The sequence below is a fragment of the Crassostrea angulata genome, chromosome 10 (assembly GCF_025612915.1).
Source record: "Crassostrea angulata isolate pt1a10 chromosome 10, ASM2561291v2, whole genome shotgun sequence".
Lineage (NCBI taxonomy): Eukaryota > Metazoa > Mollusca > Bivalvia > Ostreida > Ostreidae > Magallana > Magallana angulata.
The window spans coordinates 948,487-966,703 of NC_069120.1; the positions used below are offsets into that span (position 1 = coordinate 948,487).

At 36.7% G+C, this 18,217-nt stretch overlaps 2 protein-coding genes across 3 annotated transcripts; one reads left to right on the forward strand and one right to left on the reverse strand.

Moving 5' to 3' along the window:
• The first annotated feature begins 509 nt into the window (after positions 1–509).
• Positions 510–6,609, forward strand: LOC128164545 (uncharacterized). Of its 2 annotated transcripts, none has more exons than XM_052828453.1 (2): positions 510–5,617; positions 6,116–6,609. In XM_052828453.1, exon 1 carries the CDS (start codon positions 850–852, stop codon positions 5,272–5,274), a length of 4,425 nt encoding a protein of 1,474 aa, XP_052684413.1. In that variant the 5' UTR covers positions 510–849; the 3' UTR covers positions 5,275–5,617; positions 6,116–6,609. The 2 variants fall into 2 exon arrangements, with proteins under 2 accessions (XP_052684413.1, XP_052684414.1); XM_052828454.1 differs by having other exon boundaries at positions 6,369–6,609.
• Positions 6,610–14,516: 7,907 nt separating this feature from the next.
• On the reverse strand, positions 14,517–17,488 carry LOC128164562 (SH2 domain-containing protein 4A-like). Its single transcript, XM_052828480.1, has 3 exons — positions 17,293–17,488; positions 15,940–16,096; positions 14,517–15,432 (listed from the first exon to the last, which is right to left on the reverse strand). Exons 1-3 carry the CDS (start codon positions 17,387–17,389, stop codon positions 15,417–15,419), a joined length of 270 nt encoding a protein of 89 aa, XP_052684440.1. The 5' UTR covers positions 17,390–17,488; the 3' UTR covers positions 14,517–15,416.
• Between the last annotated feature and the right edge of the window lie 729 nt (positions 17,489–18,217).

Consider the following 18,217-nt stretch of genomic DNA (forward strand, 5'->3'; position numbering starts at 1 on the left):
TTCCGATAGAAAATATCACGACGCCGCACGTGCTAACTGTCAGCACGCCGTGACAAAAAACATTCTATGAAAACATGAAATTACCGGTCAAATTGTAGGAATAACGCAATTGACGCTTATAATAAACGTCCAATGCAAAAAAATGTTGCTCAAAAACGAACTTGACCAAGAAAATCCAACCGGCGAAATATATACGGTCAAAAATATACAAAAATAAACAAAAATGTTTACCGGCGACGCCAATGTTGTGTAGCCGAGAAACTACAAAACATATAGTTCAAATATCTGGTGTCTTACCTGACAATATGCGGCAGACAACAGACAATGGTAAAAATATACAAGGAAAAACAGGGTAACAGGTGTGGTGCGTTATACGGCAGGATCAGAACTGGAGCTCCAGTAGGTTGGACCAGGTAAGGTTGGGGTGGACCAGGGTCAGAGGTCATGCATAACAATACACATACAATAATACAATGCGTTTACACTACATATTTCTATTTTTTCTTTCTTTCTCTTATTTTTTTTTGTTATTAAATTTTGTTAAATTTAAGATGTCTTGTTGTTGTTTGGAGTAGCCTCCGCTCATCCCGTTACAATTGGTGGCAGCGGTGGGATGAGTTGACTCCTCCAGATACTACAAGATATCTTTATAAGTGAACAGTTGCCAAGGTTTATTTTATTTTTCATTTTTTGATCTCTTTTGTAGTACATGTAAGAGCAAGTGTAGGTCGTTGTTTCCTTTTCCCTTGGTGAGTACATTACGTTAGGCAGATTGTTTTGTTAAAAGTTGAGAAGTTAGTCCCTTTATGAGATAATTTTGAGGTAAGTTGGTCTGTCAGTCAATGCACCATGTCTACTGTCAAGGAGATGCTGGAGCTACTTGAAGTGGGGACCAAGATGGGGATGAAGGATGAAGACCTTCAACAATTCGTGAAGGACGAACAGGCCAGAATGCGGGACGAACGTGAGAAACATAGAGTCGAGAGACAGGAGGAGAGAGACCAGGAGGAGAGAGACCGCGACTTCAAACTACAGATGGAGAAAGAGCGCGCCGCAAGAGAACATGATGAGCGAGAGCACGCCCGATTGATAGAAGAAAAGAGACATCAGCAAAAACTAGAAGAACTGGAACTTGATCACAAACTGCAACTCGAGAGATCTCACATGAAGCCGAGTGTTGTGACTAAAGAGGAGAAAGAAACTTCTCAAGTGATAAAAGGACCAAAACTTCCTCCGTTTGAGGATTCGAAAGACAACATTGACGCGTACATTCAAAGATTTGAGATATACGCAACAACGCAGAAATGGAATAAAGACACGTGGGGGACTCATCTTAGCGCATTACTCAAAGGAAAGGCACTGGATGTGTTCGCAAGACTCTCACCCGAAACAGCACTTGATTTCAACGAGTTGAAGAACGCCCTGTTGAAACGATTTGACATGACGGAGGACGGTTTCCGCAAGAAGTTCCGATTTTCAAAACCAGACGGAAGTGAAACTTTTATGCAATTTTCTACCAGACTGGACAGTTACCTTGAGCGGTGGATTCAGCTGTCTAAGACTAACAAGACATTAGATGATCTGAAGGACTTGTTCTTACGTGAACAGTTTTTATTGTGTTGCTCGAAAGAACTTGCCTTATTCCTAAAGGAGAGGATTCCTACTTCGATCCAAGACATGGCGCGATACGCGGACCAGTTTGCTGAGGCCAGAACAGTGACATCCTCTTCACTTACGCAAAAACCGCTCTTTGACAGACGACAGCAGTCCGATAGACAACCGCCGTACAAAGATTCCGTGCAACAAAACCAATCTGGAAATGCAGTGAAGTGTTATGAGTGCGGACGACAAGGACATAAAGCCTTTAACTGCAACTTCCGCAAAAGTCCGAATAACAGGCCGTTTAATTCGAGCGAGAAACAAGAAACAACACCGAAACATACTTACCCTAGTGATTTTCAACGTGGGTCGTACAATAATGGGAACCATGGATATCCAGGACGCGGTAGAGGTCGCCAAGGAGCCGCGAGTGTCGTCGAGAAACATGGAAACTTACCGTGTGTTGGTGATTCGGTTGCTTTCTGTGAAACGGAAATGCCAGTTGTGAAAGGATGTGTTGGCAATAAACTAGTGACTGTGCTAAGAGACACAGGTTGTAGTGGTGCCGTTATTCGTAGAGAACTGGTAAACGATGATCAACTAACAGGGACATCTCAACGATGCAAGTTAGCAGACGGTCGTATTATTGATTCAGATGTGGCTAGAATTGATGTCGATACTCCTTACTTTACCGGAAGTGTTGATGCTTGGTGCTTTGATTCGCCTTCGTACGATCTTATTCTTGGTAATATTCGTGGAGTAAGGAAACCACATGAACCAAATCCAGCCTGGATTCATTCCGTTGAAAACATAGCAGCTGTTGAAACGCGTGCGCAACTGAAAAAGAAACAGTCTCCATACAAACCATTGAAAGTACCGGAAGCAATACGGGATGTATCGCCGGAGGATATCTTACAAGAACAACGAAACGACGAGACACTGAAAAAGTTATGGAGCTTAGCTGAGAGTGGACAGCTTAAACATTTCAGTGACGGCGGATTTTCAAAAATGTGTGAACGGAAGCAAATGTTGTTCAGAGAATTTTGCAGTCCCAAAGTGTCCAGTGGAAAACTTTTCCGACAGTTAATCGGTCCTCGGAAATACAGAACTATCGTCATGAAGATAGCACATGAAACGCTGATGGGTGGTCATCTGGGATCAAAGAAAACAACCGACAGAGTAGTGTCCGAATTTTACTGGCCAGGAATTCAGTCAGACATTAGACGGTTTTGCAGATCATGTGACGTGTGTCAGCGGACTATTCCAAAAGGAAAAGTACCTGCAGTACCGTTAGGACAAATGCCGCTAATTACAGAAGCGTTTCAACGAGTAGCAGTTGATCTTATAGGCCCTCTCCAACCAGTTACCGACAAAGGGAATCGTTACATTCTTACGCTTGTCGATTACGCAACCCGTTATCCCGAGGCTATTCCACTTCCTGGAATTGAGACAGAGCGAGTAGCGGAGGCACTGGTAGAGATCTTTAGTAGATTAGGAGTTCCGATCGAGATGCTAACAGATCAAGGATCGCAATTCACATCGGACGTAATGAAAGAAGTGAGCCGTCTGTTGTCATTTAAACGGATTACTACTACTCCGTATCACCCCATGTGTAATGGACTCGTCGAGAAGTTCAATGGTACGTTGAAACAGATGCTAAAGAGGATGTGTGCTGAGCGACCAAGAGACTGGGATAAGTACATCAACCCATTACTCTTTGCATACCGTGAAGTACCACAGGAGAGCCTTGGTTTTTCGCCGTTTGATCTTCTCTATGGACGTACTGTTCGTGGTCCGATGACAATTCTTAAAGAACTTTGGACAAAGGAAATTCCTGACGAGGACGTTAAGACAACGTATCAATACGTACTTGACTTACGCACACGATTGGAAGAAACATGTGACATAGCTCGCCAAAACTTGGAGAAAGCTTCAAAACGTCAGCGCAAGTACTACAACAGGAAAACGCAAGGTCGTCAGATGAAAGAGGGAGACACAGTACTGGTTCTTCTACCGACAAAGTCAAACAAACTCCTCATGCAATGGAAGGGACCTTATAGTGTAATACAGAAGATAGGACATATGGACTACAAGATCGATATGGGAGGCAAGCTGAAAACTTTCCACGCAAATCTTCTTAAGAAGTATGTTGAACGAGATACATTGAACTGTGGTGTTTTGTCAACATGTGCAATTTCACTCATAGACTTTAGTGACCTAGATGATGATGAACAACAGGACGCTATTCTTATGCCACCTGTTACTCAAACCGAAACAGCAAAGGACATAAAGTTTGCAGACAGACTAACACCAGATCAGTTGGAAACTGCTAAATCACTGTGTGATTCGTTCTCAGATGTATTTACGGATATACCTGGAATGACGAACTTAGTGGAGCATAAGATTGTTGTGACATCGTCTGAACCTGTGCGTGTGAAACCATATCCAATTCCGTTCAGTACAGAGAAAACAATTACAGAAGAAGTTCAGAAAATGCTACAGTTGAATGTGATTGAGCCATCATCTTCCCCTTATTCAGCTCCAGTTGTCATAGCTCGGAAGAAAGATGGAACGAATCGATTTTGCATTGATTATAGACGACTGAACTGTGCTACGGTATTTGATGCAGAACCAATGCCCAGTCCAGAAAGCATATTTTCCAAAATGACCGGAAAGAAGTTTGTGTCAAAGATAGACTTAAGCAAAGGATACTGGCAAGTACCGATGGCTGACGAGAGTAAGCCGCTTACAGCCTTTTCCACACCATCCGGATTGTACCAATTCAGGACAATGCCGTTTGGTCTTGTAAACGCGCCGGCAACATTTAGTCGTATGATGAGAAAACTACTTCAAGGTATGAACGGCGTAGAAAACTTTATCGATGATGTCATTGTTTTTACAGATACCTTTGAAGAACATCTACACATACTGAAGACTGTGTTCGAACGACTCAGAGATGCGGGACTTACGGCCAGACCGACAAAATGTTTCATCGGATTTGACAAGATTGACTGTTTGGGACATATGGTGGGCAACAAGTGTCTAGAACCAGAACAGGACAAGATTGATGCAGTCAGAAATGCGCCAATACCACAAACCAAGAAACAGGTTCGTGCCTTCCTAGGCTTAGCAGGATTCTACAGAAAGTTTATTCCGAATTTCTCTGCGATAGCCATTCCACTTTCTGATCTTACGAAGAAGGGCCAACCAAATAAAGTTATTTGGACTGAAAGTCAGCAACGAGCTTTTGATACATTGAAACACATGTTATCAGAAAGGCCAATATTGAAGTTGCCAGAATTTAATGAAACCTTCATTTTACGCACGGACGCTGCAGATGATGGGATAGGTGCTGTGCTGTTACAGATGGAGGATGACGAGAAACTACCCGTAGCGTACGCCAGTAGGAAACTTCAACCAAGAGAAAAGGCATACGCTGTTATCGAGAAGGAGTGTTTGGCGGTAGTGTGGGGAATACAGAAGTTCCACCAGTACCTTTATGGACGCGAGTTTCTACTTGAAACTGATCACCAACCCCTGACCTACCTTAACAAAGCAAAGACAGAGAACTCCAGACTGATGCGTTGGGCTTTGCAGCTTCAGCCATACCGCTTTAGGATCATTGCGATCAAAGGAAGCGACAATGTGGGTGCGGATTACCTGAGTCGTCAGTGAGATGTATAGTAGACAGTACAGGTATGTGTATAGGTTTTATTGTAAATACGTGAGAATTTTCAAAATTCAGTGATTGTTTATTTGAAATTGCAGGACAATTTTTTAAGGGGGGAGGTGTGTGACAATCACTGTTCATATCGAACACACCCGATTTTATTTTTCCCATAATTCTTTGCAACGTGCTTGGCCGACCCTAACAATAGGCGCTAAGTTATACCCGGCCGAGCTGTCCAGCAATACAGACGTGCTTAGTGTGTGAAGGGGGTATCGTGTTAGAAGCCTGTGTGGCATGTTTTAGTTTCACAAGTTCAGCATTTGACGCGGACACGGATAGCTGACCGTGGTAAGTATTTATTTAGTTTGGTGTAGTTTATTTGTAAATTTTTGCCTTTTTATTAGTATTACGCAGTCGTCCTATAAAGTCACCTTGACCATTGTTCACTGTAGAGTTACCTGTGTGTTCACTGATGTGTGACTTTAGCGAGAGTGTTTAAATGGAATTCGTCTTTTTCTATAGTACAGTTTTTGCTATTGCTGTATAAAGAAACGGTGATTTAAAGGGCTATTTTCTATGCGTTATTTTATTTTACAATTTATGGTCACTTTTTCCACTTAACTACTTGGGCGGAAGTGCGTCACCGGAAGTCTCAGACGCCATATTGTTTACTGTAAACAAATAACTTAGTTACCATATACTTACAATATTTTGAGATGTTGCCTTTAATATAATACTATTTATACATTATCTTAGTTTGATACTATCAGTGAGATACTTATATGATGTATTATACAATATTGTTTTTATTATGGTGTTATGGTGTCACTTGTACACTTATTGTAGTGTCATATTGTTGATGTTGATGACGACGATGATGTTATGATGTCGATGACTACGATGATGATGATGGTCATGTCGATGATGATGGTGTAGATGATGTCGTTCATGGTGAAGTCGATGACGATGCGATGTTCATGTTGATGACGACGATGATGTTATGGTGATGATGACGACGACGATGATGATGGTCATGTCGATGAAGATGATGTAGATGATGTCGTTCATGGTGACGTCGGTGATGATTATGGTGTTGTAGGCGATGATGTTGACGATAGTGTCGATGATTATGATGGCGATGGTGATGATGATGATTGTGGTGACGAAACTACTCTAGTTGTGGTTGTCCGTAGTTGGTCCAGGACTACAGCCCCGGAGATTCGGACACTCTTCTAATTTATTTTTGGTCATTTGTATAAACATCATATTTTTTCTTGTTGAGTGAAAGTTGTGTGAGTGTTTGTGTGGTTTAGTGTTTATATTTCTATTTTTTCTTTCTTTCTCTTATTTTTTTTTGTTATTAAATTTTGTTAAATTTAAGATGTCTTGTTGTTGTTTGGAGTAGCCTCCGCTCATCCCGTTACAATATTACATAATACATCATAACATTGAAACATATGATATTTATATTGTATAATAAAGTATGATATTGTATGATACTGTATCATTTTTGACACATAATATGATATTGTATCATATGATACAATATAATTTGATACGACATTGTATCATATCAAATGATACAATATTATGTGATAAAGTAAAATATTTTATAATACAATATCATATTATACATATTATATCATATGATACAATAATATATTTTACAATATCATACAATACAATTTCATATGATGTGATAATATATCATATTATAAACCAATATCATATTATACAATATCGTATGATACGATATTATAAAATATTACAGTATCATATTATACAATTTCATGTGATATAATTCTATATTACAGAAATTAATATCATATTATACAATATCGTATGATACAATATTATAGAATATACAATATTGTATCATAGGATACAATATTATATTTTGCAATATCTTATGTAATAGAATCATGTGATAAAATAATAAATTAATAATACAATATAATATTATACAATATTGTATCATGATATACAATACTATACATAACGATATCATAACATAAATATCAATTTTCAATAATATCATATCGTATCATATAACTTTTTACAATATTACATATGATATTATATTGTATCATATTAAACAATATTGTTTCATACCATACAATACTATATCATAGGAATCATGTTATATCATTTATTAACAAACACATCTATCTATCGAGCAGGTTTGAGTGAGGTAGGAGATTTCTTTAGCATCCTTGATAATGGAAATCAGGCTCTGCATCTGAAGCAACCTCTGCGTTTCATTTATAATATAGTTAAATCAACTGTGCAAGCTATCATCTATAAAACATGTGACCTGTTCCAAAACAAGAGGCCCATGGGCCACATCGCTCACCTGAACAGCAGTTCCTTGTAATATTACAATTCGTAGCATATGCTTTTTCTATTTTAAACATTGAACCCCATTCTGGGGACCCAGTATTGTTCCGAGGTTTATGATTGGCTTGAACAACATAAATAGTACATGTAACATAGGAATGAAAATGTGTAGAACTGCGGTGGGACCGCACGTACACAGCCTGAAAAACTGAACGTAGAAGAGTTCCACTTCAAGAGGAATAACTCTCAGACTGTACAGAACACCAAGAAAGATAAGTCTTGGTTCCACTACATTAGAGTTTACACAATTTGAGGATCCTTGCATAGTTATCTCACAAACTGTAGCATTATAGTTCTCGAGAAAAACTTTTTAAAAACATTTTCAATATATCTTTCTATGTTAAACTTTGAACCCCTCTTTGGGCCACAGCATTAGTCCAGTGCTAAATATTTATTTATTTGGAATCGATATTATTTAAGGATGCTTGCATAGTAATCTCACAAGCTGAAGCATTATAGTTCCCTAGAAAAAGATTTTTCAACATTTTCCCTTCAAATTTCTTTGCTAAACTTTGAACACCTCTTGGGGTCCCAGTATTAGATTGAGGTCACAGCTTTTATAATTTCGAATCTACACTATTTGAGGATGCTTACGTAGTTATCTGACACATTGATGCATTGTAGTTCTCGAGAAGAAGATTTTTAAACATTTTCCATATAAACTCCTACATTTAACTTTAAACCCATCTTGGGTCCCCAGTATTAGTCCAGGGGTCACTATTTTAAAATTGTCGAACCTTCATTATCCAAGGTTGTATGCATGATAGTAATCTCACAAATTGAAGCATTGTAGTTCTCGAGAAGAAGATTTTTTAACATGTTACCTTTATATTTCTATAATAAACTTTAACCCCCTCTTGCGGCCCCAGTATTGGTCCGGGGGTTACGATTTTACCAAGTAGATTTCTACATAAGCCAAGGATGCATGCATAAAATTCCACAAACTATAACATTGTATTTCTTGAGAATTTTTTTTAAACGTTTCCTTTATGTTTTTTTAAATGTTTAAATTTTGAACCCCTCTTGGTGCCCCATCAATTGTCCGGGAGTAACGATTTTTACAAATCAGAATCTACATTTTTTAAGGATGTACATGTATGCATAGTAATATCCCAAACAGTTGCATTATAGTTCTTCAGAAGAAGATTATAAAACATTTTCCTATATATGTTAAAATCTAAACCCCTCCTGGGGCCCCATTTTGTTCGCGGGTCACGAGTTTTACAATTTAGAATCTTCACTATATATACATGTAAAACGTTTTGTGTAAATATTGGCATTTTTGGTGCAGTAGTTCTTAAGAAGAAATTTTATAAAACATATTTCATATGTAGTTCTATGTTAAACTTTGAACCCCGCCTGTGGCTGCAGTTTTGGTCCGAGGGTCACGATTTCTACAATTTAGAATCTTCATTATACATATCAAAAGGCCGGAACGCCCACAAAGGCCTTGAGCTGACATTTTCTTTAAATAGGTATCATTAATTTAAATTTCTGTACCAATAGTCGTATATCAAATAATATCAGACTAAAAATATTTTGTGTAACTATATTCATACATATTATAGTATGTATTTATTGCCAAGCAGACAACATAAAATACACATAAAACATGGGTTCATCAACAAGATTTCACAATAGCCCTCGCCATGCACTGGGACACATCCGTCCTCGACCAGAGATCCCGCGAGATAGAGATCCGTGCACGCGCTGTCTGATTTAGGTCGTACGTACAATAAGTCCATTAATACCACACTATGCAACTATATTTTTATATGCAATTTTAACATCACCATGTGATTGTATACTCAGTATATTCCCTTATAAAATACGAAGTGATGCATTTGTTCTACAATGAATCATAACTCATCATGGTTACAAAAATCGAAGAAATTTCAAAGTTAAAAAATAAATTATCTTCTTTCTGCTTTAAACACTCTTTGAGCAAATTTTACGGGTTCATCATTTGTATACATGGGAAACACATTAATAGTGTTTCCCTAATTATAATAAAACATACTTTTTAAAAATTTAATTCCCATGTGAAACAAGATTATCTATGGTATGGTTGTTTATTAATAAATCCACACCACGTGCGTTGATCTGCCGTATCTATAATGCTCAACCAAACTAGCTGCAATATTGTAACAAAATCACAAGATAAATTTTGGAGACGTGCCCGATAACAAATCAATTTACATATTTATTTTTATTTTTATCGGGCACGGTATCCAAATTTACAAAAGCCCATTGAGCTTATTTTCGTAGGTAAAAAAAATATTTTTTTCGCGAATAAACGCGAAACTTTCGCGATATTACGCGTAACTTTCGCGAATAAACGCGAAACTTTCGCGATATAACGCGAAACTTTCGCGATGTAACGCGTTAACGTTAGTTTCGCGAATAAACGCGAAACTTTCGCGAATAAACGCAAAACTTTCGCGATTAAGCGCGAAACTTAAATATAAATATTGTTATTTCATAGAAGAAACACTATGAAGAATAATTACTGAAAACAAATATATTAATTTAAATAAAACAAAATAATATTATATAAAGATGTAAATGAATTAGATTTAACCTTATACAAATAAACATAAATTCAAACGTAGGAAATCTTTAAAATCTTAGTACTGATTTTCAAAGAACATAATGCATCGCGCTTCTCACATTCTAATGGGCGCTGTATTATTGAAAATGGGGAGCAACATATTTTAATATTGACAATTTTAATATTAGGTATCATTTTAGAATTTAAAGGATATCATTGTTTAAAACGTTATAATATATATTATATCGCTGCAACATAACTTAACGTCTAGTTTTATATCAGAAAGATAAGTCAAGCTGTGAATTGAAATTTTCAAGCTTTTGTTCAATTCTAGATGACGTAAATTCGTCCTCCAAAATCACATATGTCATTTAAAAATTAATACTAAGATTTCAAAGGTTTGTGACGGTTAAAAAGTTATATCAATTTTTATAAGAAAAAGATCATCAATGAATGCCTGTTCGAACACAGGGTCGGCGAACAACTGAAAATCGTAATATGATGCTCAAACTTATTATCTACTTTGGACATATAACATAAAAATGTTATGATAAAGTTTTATCAGATTTATTAATATCTATATGCAAAAAGGAAATTTTGTCTTCATAAATCAACGTAACACGGATATTATAATGATAATGAATAATAAGTATTTATTATATAAAACTTAAAATGTGTTTGTTTTCCATTGTTTTTCTTCATATGGGTTCTGTATGAAATGACAATATTTTATATAATAGTTTCGCGTTTATTCTTACGCGTTTATTCGCGAAACTAACGCGTTTATTCGCGAAAGTTTCGCGTTTATTCGCGAAAGTTACGCGTTTATTCGCGAAAGTTTCGCGTTTATTCGCGAAAAAAATATTTTTTTTACCTACGAAAATGAGCTCAATGGGCTTTCGTACAAATTAAATGTAAGCGATAAACTAAAATAATATTTAGTGAATTTTTACACCTTATCGTAATCATTTCTTGATTAAACAACCTTATATACTTATACAATGAGTTGTCAATAATCAGGGAGACACAGTTGAGTTTTTTGGTGCACAATTTAGTTGAATAGTGGAACAAAAGTCATGAAAACATGTTTCCTATGTATTTCTATGTTAAACTTTGAACCCCGCCTGGGGCCCCAGTTTTGGTCAGGGGGTCACGATTTTTACAATTTAGAATCTTCACTATATATACAAGCTTTTATGTAAAAATTGGCATTTCTGGTGCAGTGGTTCTTGAGAAGAAGATTTTTAAAACGTTTTCCTATGTATTTCTATGTTAAACTTTGAACCCCGCATAGGTCCCCAGTTTTGGTCCGAGGGTCACAATTTTTACAATATAAAATCTTCACTATATTTACAAGCTTTCGTGTAAAAATTGGCATTTCTGGTGCAGTGGTTCTTGAGAAGAAGATTTTTAAAGACACGCACCCTATACTCACTGTTTCGCAATTATCTCCCTTATTTTAACAATTTATAATCCCCTTTCCATAAGGATGCTTTGTACCAAATTTGGTTAAATTTTGGCCCAGTGGTTTTTGAGAAGAAGTCGAAAATGTGGAAAGTTTAAAGACGGGCGGACAGACAGACGGACGGACGGACGGACGGACGGACGGACGGACGGACGGACGGACGGACGACGGACAACGGGTGATCAGAAAAGCTCACTTGAACCTTCGGTTCAGATGAGCTAAAAACTAAACCTCATCCAGCATCCGAAACTTATGGCTCAGATTCAGCATTCAAGCCTGTCATGTGCATCAGTACACATAAGACGCATCTCCATGCAAGTTTGGTGAAGTTCAGACCAGTAATAACTAAGATATCATCATCAGAGTGCACTAGCAATTAAAACCTTAACCTGCTCCAGCATCTGCAACCTATGGCTCAGATTCAACATCCATGCCTGTCAGGTGCATCTGTATCATAAGACACACCATCCATTCAAGTTTGGTGAAGTTAGGACCTGTAATAGCGAGCGCAGGTCGCCGGCGCACAGCGCCGGCGAGCGAAGCGAGCTCTAAGAACCAGTTTGCGCGGGAAAAAGAACGAGCTAAACCTACAGTTCATCAAACAATTTTTTTTGTCTAGGTCCCATAATGCTCTCTAATGTTTTCACCCGTGGTGCTATGCCAAAAATGGCCGACTTTTAACTCGTAATTTACGGTGTCTTAAGGTTTGAAGACACGTTTTGAGTATCGCATATTGTTTGGCGAGACTCAAGAGATTTATTTTCATGCTTCTATACCTCGGTATTGAGTCGAGATAAGTAAACAAAGACGAACAAAGTCATGGATGACGTCACAGTGCTCTCGCGCTATATTTCCCGCGATAAATTTAGAGGTGGATCAAACATCTGTAATGCGTGTACTAGTTATTCCAGAATAGACTGCGATACCTGCCTCATTGACGGATGATTTGATTTTAATTTTTTTTAATATAGAGATTTTATGTATATATATATTAGCAAGAGCCATACTTTACTGTCATAACGATCCATTTTTAAGCTAATTGTGCATGCATGAGTAGGGAGGAAATAAACAATAGGACATTTTGAATAAATAAAAAGGAATAAAAAAAATAAACAGTTAAAAAAAGTATGTATAAATTTCATATAGTCAGACCATTATATTTAAAAGTGGGAAATTACACACCTACAAACAGGTACCGGTCTCTCTCTCTCTCTCTCTCTCTCTCTCTCTCTCTCTCTCTCTCTCTCTCTCTCTCTCTCTCTCTCTCTCTCTCTCTCTCTCTCTCTCTCTGGGAAGGGGGTTGCGCTGTATGTATCATAACCATTAAAATTAGTACATTTGGCATACTTATTGTAGAGCAATACTCTCTCAAAATTTCTTTGACGTTCGTTGATACCTAAAACTATAAGTTGACAATGATGTAAGGTATGTGTAATTCTTGCTGCGCTCGCCATAACGGTAGCACCGTAAAACATATTGACTAAGATATATTTTTTAACATCCATGATGATGGAGATCAAGCTCTGCAACTGAAGCTTCCTCTGTGATTCATTCATATTACAGTTTAATCAACTATGCAAGTTTGAAATAGTACTATTATCTATTAAACATGTGACCTGTTCCACAAAAATTAACCATATCCAGCATCTGAAACCTATGGCTCAGACTCAGCATTCAAGCATGTCTGGTGCATCAGTATCATAAGACGCACCATCCATGGAAGTCTGGTGAAGTTAGGACAAGTAGTAACTAAGATATAATCATCAGAGGGCACCTGCAACAAAAACTTTAACCAGCTCTAAAAACCTTAACCTTCTTCAGCATCTGTAACCTATAGCTAAGATTCAGCACCCAAGCCTGCCTGGTGCATCAGTATTATAAGACACACCATGCATGCAAGTTTGGTGAAGTACGGACCAGCAGTAACTTAGATATTGCTATCAAAGGGCACCTGCAACAAAAACTTTAACCTGGTCTAACAACCTTAACCTCCTCCAGCATCTGAAACCTATAGCTCGGATTCAGCACTCAAGCCTGTCGGGTGCATCAGTATCATAAGACACACCATCCATGCAAGTTTGGTGAAGTACGGACCTGCAGTACCTTAGATATTGCTATCAAAGGGCACCTGCAACAAAAACTTTAACCTGGTCCAACAACCTTAACCTCCTCCAGCATCTGAAATTTAGGGCTCAGATTCAGCATCCAAGTCTTTCAAGTCCATAAGTAGGTCCAGATGCATCATCCATGCAAGTTTGGTGAAGATAGGACAAGTAATAGCATAGATAAAGGACCTGCAACAAAAACTTTAACCAGGTCCGGACGCAGACGCCGAGGGTATAGCATCCCCCTGACTTCGTCTCGGTGAGCTAAAAAGACATTTTGAAATGTGACTATTGCTATCAAAGTCTTATTTTTAATTTCAAGGTTTACTGTATGCATTAATTGTGATCGATCAAAATTTTTCTCTACATTGAAAACACAAAATACACCAACAAAGGTAAAATTTCTAAAAAGCTGTCATTAGTTTCTTTAATGTAAAACTTATCACTTTCTTTTACGTTGCAAACATATCAACAATAGGAACATTTTACAATTGCTAGACCATGGTGTATATTTGAATTATTTCCATGGCATTGATGAAATCTTAAAAGGTGTAATACATTCCCAAAAAGAATATATATCAACCATATAAATCATGTTTTTTATCCGTAATACACGCTGTTTATTGATTCCTGACATGTACACACAGATATACCTGATCTGATTCAGATGAAACTTGGTTAGCATCGGACACTGCATATACTGAGTGGGTATTTCAATGTTGCATCATCAGACAAATACACATTTATGGTTGCAAATGAAAGTCAAAATTCAATGCTCAATATTCACATTAAGTGTATTTTTTTCCGTTAAAATAAATTTGAAAATACGAAAAATTCAATTTCAAATAAAAACTTTTTAAACCTTTTCTCAGGCATGCATTTGGAAACTCCTTCAAAATTAAGTTTAATTCAATGCAAAAAATTGAAACATTCAGAATATAATAAATGTTCATGTAGTGTAGACTAATTAACTTGGAGGAGGATTATGACCTTACTTTCAATCTTATTGAAGATATGGACATTTGAAATCCTAGACTCCAACTATGACATTGATTCACTGCTTACCGATATATCAGAAAGTCAACGCTTAAATATAAGCTAAAATCAAAAAGTACCTGAAACTTGTGGTTCCTCTGACCAACTCAAAACAAAGGTTTCATTACAGTAACTTTTCATACATGTTTTCCTTGGCGCAATATAGTAGAATTTATTGATAATCAAGTTAAAACTACGAAAAACAGAATTAAAATAAACATTTAAAAATCAATGAAATCTTAAACAACCCATTTTTAACAAAGAGTTAAAACTACACAGATGACATAATATATAGGGTTTTACTATAGACCAGAAAACCTCAGTATGATTTTTACGAGGCATTCAAATTTTCCAAAGGTAAAATGTTTTTGCTGCATTTTGACCATTGCATAAAATCATTCAGGAGTCAAGATTTGTTGCATTAATTACACAATCAAACACTAAACTCCAAAAGTCATACAATGTCAGGACCGTTCAGCAGAAAATGCTGACTCCTTCATGCCACCTGATCCTACCTCTAATTTTTGTAGAGGTCCATGTTTCCTCTGCTCCTGTTTTGTATTTTTTCTTTGGACCTCGGAACACTGTTTATTATCACCACATTTCATTTCTAAAATACAATTCATACTTTTGAAATTAAAACATAAAGGGTTTGGTCCCGCATGCAAATGATAAAAACATCTCTAAAACTTCTCTCCTGAAGCCACTCTCAAAAGCAAAAATGATGAGTCTTTGTATCACAAAAACACACTTATGTTTTACGAACCCCATCACCAAGACTCAGTATGTCATTATTGATCTCAGTATATCTCACCTGATATCCTTGATCTCGCGCTCAGTCTCTTTGAGTGCCCTCTCCTGGATTTCTAACTTGATCACCTCCTCTATAGATTTATTGTTTTTGTGATTCCCATTACCCAGACCCTATATTTTATTACCGATCTCACTATATCTCAACTGATCTTCTTTATCTCGATCTTGATCTTCTTGATATCGTGCCTGGCCTACTTGAAAAAACTTTCCTGGATCTCTAACTTATTTCTTCTATAGATTTGTCAATTTTGTGTTTCCCATTACAAGGACTCAATATGTCATAACTGATTTTCCTATATCTCACCTGATCTCCTCGATCTCGCGCTCGGCCTCCTTGAGTGCACTCTCCTGAATCTCTAACTCGATCATCTCGTCTATAGATTTGTCGTTTTTGTGTTCACCCATCACCCAGACCCACTCCCTGCCGTTCTTGCCCAACAGAAAGTCCACGTTCTTTCTACCTACTCAACAAATCAAACGCATTAATAACAAAGCTATGATGAAATAAATGGGAAAAGTGATCAGAATAAAACATGTATGACATCCAGAATCATAGCCATCTCAAACAAATCCAAAAAAAGACACACAAATACACAAAAAACTTGGAAGATAGCTATCATCTGTTCATGTTCCTTGAATTTTAGCTCTGCCATATAAATGAACTTTTTAGTGACTTGATTGTTTAAATCAATTACGGGGCCTGAAGTTGTCTCCCTTCAAATACCTAACTGAAAGGAAGTTTGTATCTGCAATTGCTCCACATTCCACATCATTCGTATAAAAAAAACGCCGACAAATGAATTAATCTTAAGTGGTGCTGTGTCTAAAAACTAAAAGCCATCATTTAGATCATATCAATCTGTGAAAGCATTAAAGATTGTGGTAGCTCAATTTTCATTCAGTTTTAATGGTACCCCTTCACCACCAACTTTAATGCAAAAAACTTGTGAAACATAATATTTCTTCATTAATTATAGCTATACTTGAAAATTTAGAAATGATGACCTTTATGAACCTTTAAAATATTATTAATCCTACACAACTGGCTATCTTGACTGAAATGAAGTTATTGTTAGCTCCTGACCAAAATTATGATTTTTTATGCTTTATCAAATAGCTTCTCTTCCTTTATTACATTTTACATAATAATTAATTCTTATCACTACAGATATATACAGTACTTTCCTGAGTATCATTAGAGAGTTCATTAAGATAGATTGCTATGAGTTCTCCAATCAGCCACTAATTACTTGCACATACACACTTAAAGCATTAATTATCTGTTGATGGTCTAAAATCAGGAAGTACTGACGTTAGTGAAATCAGTTTAATTAAATGAGAGTTACACTGTGACACTCAGACCAAGTTGTAAAAGTCAATACCTTGACCCCGGGGAACCGCCACATTAACCTGTAATTAGGAGAGGAAGCCATTAAAACAGACCACCCTCTCTGTTAGGGTGGAAAGAAATACTCGAAGTTTATCATCAACATATCTCACAATTTCTACATTTGAAATCTTTAGAATAGTATGATGACATACTTAGAGCATTGGTTTGTACCGAAACAATAAAACAGTAATAACAGTAATTTACAACAGTATAACAACCTGGATAACATTACAACATATAGCATACAACCGTTATGTTACAGCATACCTTTCTTGGGTTTCCTTGGAATCCGGTCATCTTGATTCTTCTTCTCAAACTCATTGTACCTCCGGACTTGTTCCTGGGTAAAAAGATAGGAAAACATTTGTAAGATTCAATCAACTCACATTATAGGGCATGGTTTATCAAGATTTATGTGAACACACAGAGCTCGCATTAAATAAAAGTCTTTGTATTTATAATCAGACTGAAAAAAAAACAATGAAACACTTTGAACTGTTAGATGAACGAAAATTACTTCAGTTTATCAGAAAGAACCAAGTTCAGTGAACACATACTAGTAACCTCACAACCCTTGTTCACATTTGTTTGAAACAATAAAAAAGAAAAGAATGAAGCTGAATCTGCACCTATTAGTAAATCAGTTTTAGTGATATACGGAGCCATAGCTTCCTCCTCCCTTACTGTGGTATATCATTCTCTACAAAGGGCGCTCAGGTCAAGCAGTTCGGCTTGTTAAAATTGACACAATGCTATATAAAATGATATGGAGATAATAAGATTGGGTACAACCTGGTAAAAATCTATAGACGCTCATTTACCTCAACTTAACAGCACTTGTACTCTACAAAAATTATAACAAAAGTGAAAAAAATAACATGGTGGACATCTCCATAACAACCACTGATACAGGATCACGGTTTGTTCTGAATGACAGCAGTCGCAATATTTTAGGAAATATAAACTAGTAAATAAGGCCACTAGGCTGATGTCAGTTTGACATCAGTTCTCTCAGTGCCACCTAGTGGCAAATCAGTTGTCCAACAGTTCATATACATGTACTAATTTTATTTCTACACTTTGACAAATACTAATTGTTTAGATTGCTTTTCGAATGGATTGTAATTAGTATTTAAATCTTATTTTGCAAATACATTTATAAAATGTCTCTATATTGAAGGCTTAAAAAGAG

Bases quoted from the DNA above. Each gene is read 5' to 3' on its own strand.
- LOC128164562 (XM_052828480.1), bottom strand. From the start codon at position 17,389: ATGTTTTCCTATCTTTTTACCCAGGAACAAGTCCGGAGGTACAATGAG. The intron at 16,097-17,292 runs GTATGCTGTAAC...TTTGTTGAGTAG, and splicing joins TCCAAGGAAACCCAAGAAAG to GTAGAAAGAACGTGGACTTT.
- LOC128164545 (XM_052828453.1), top strand. From the start codon at position 850: ATGTCTACTGTCAAGGAGATGCTGGAGCTACTTGAAGTGGGGACCAAG.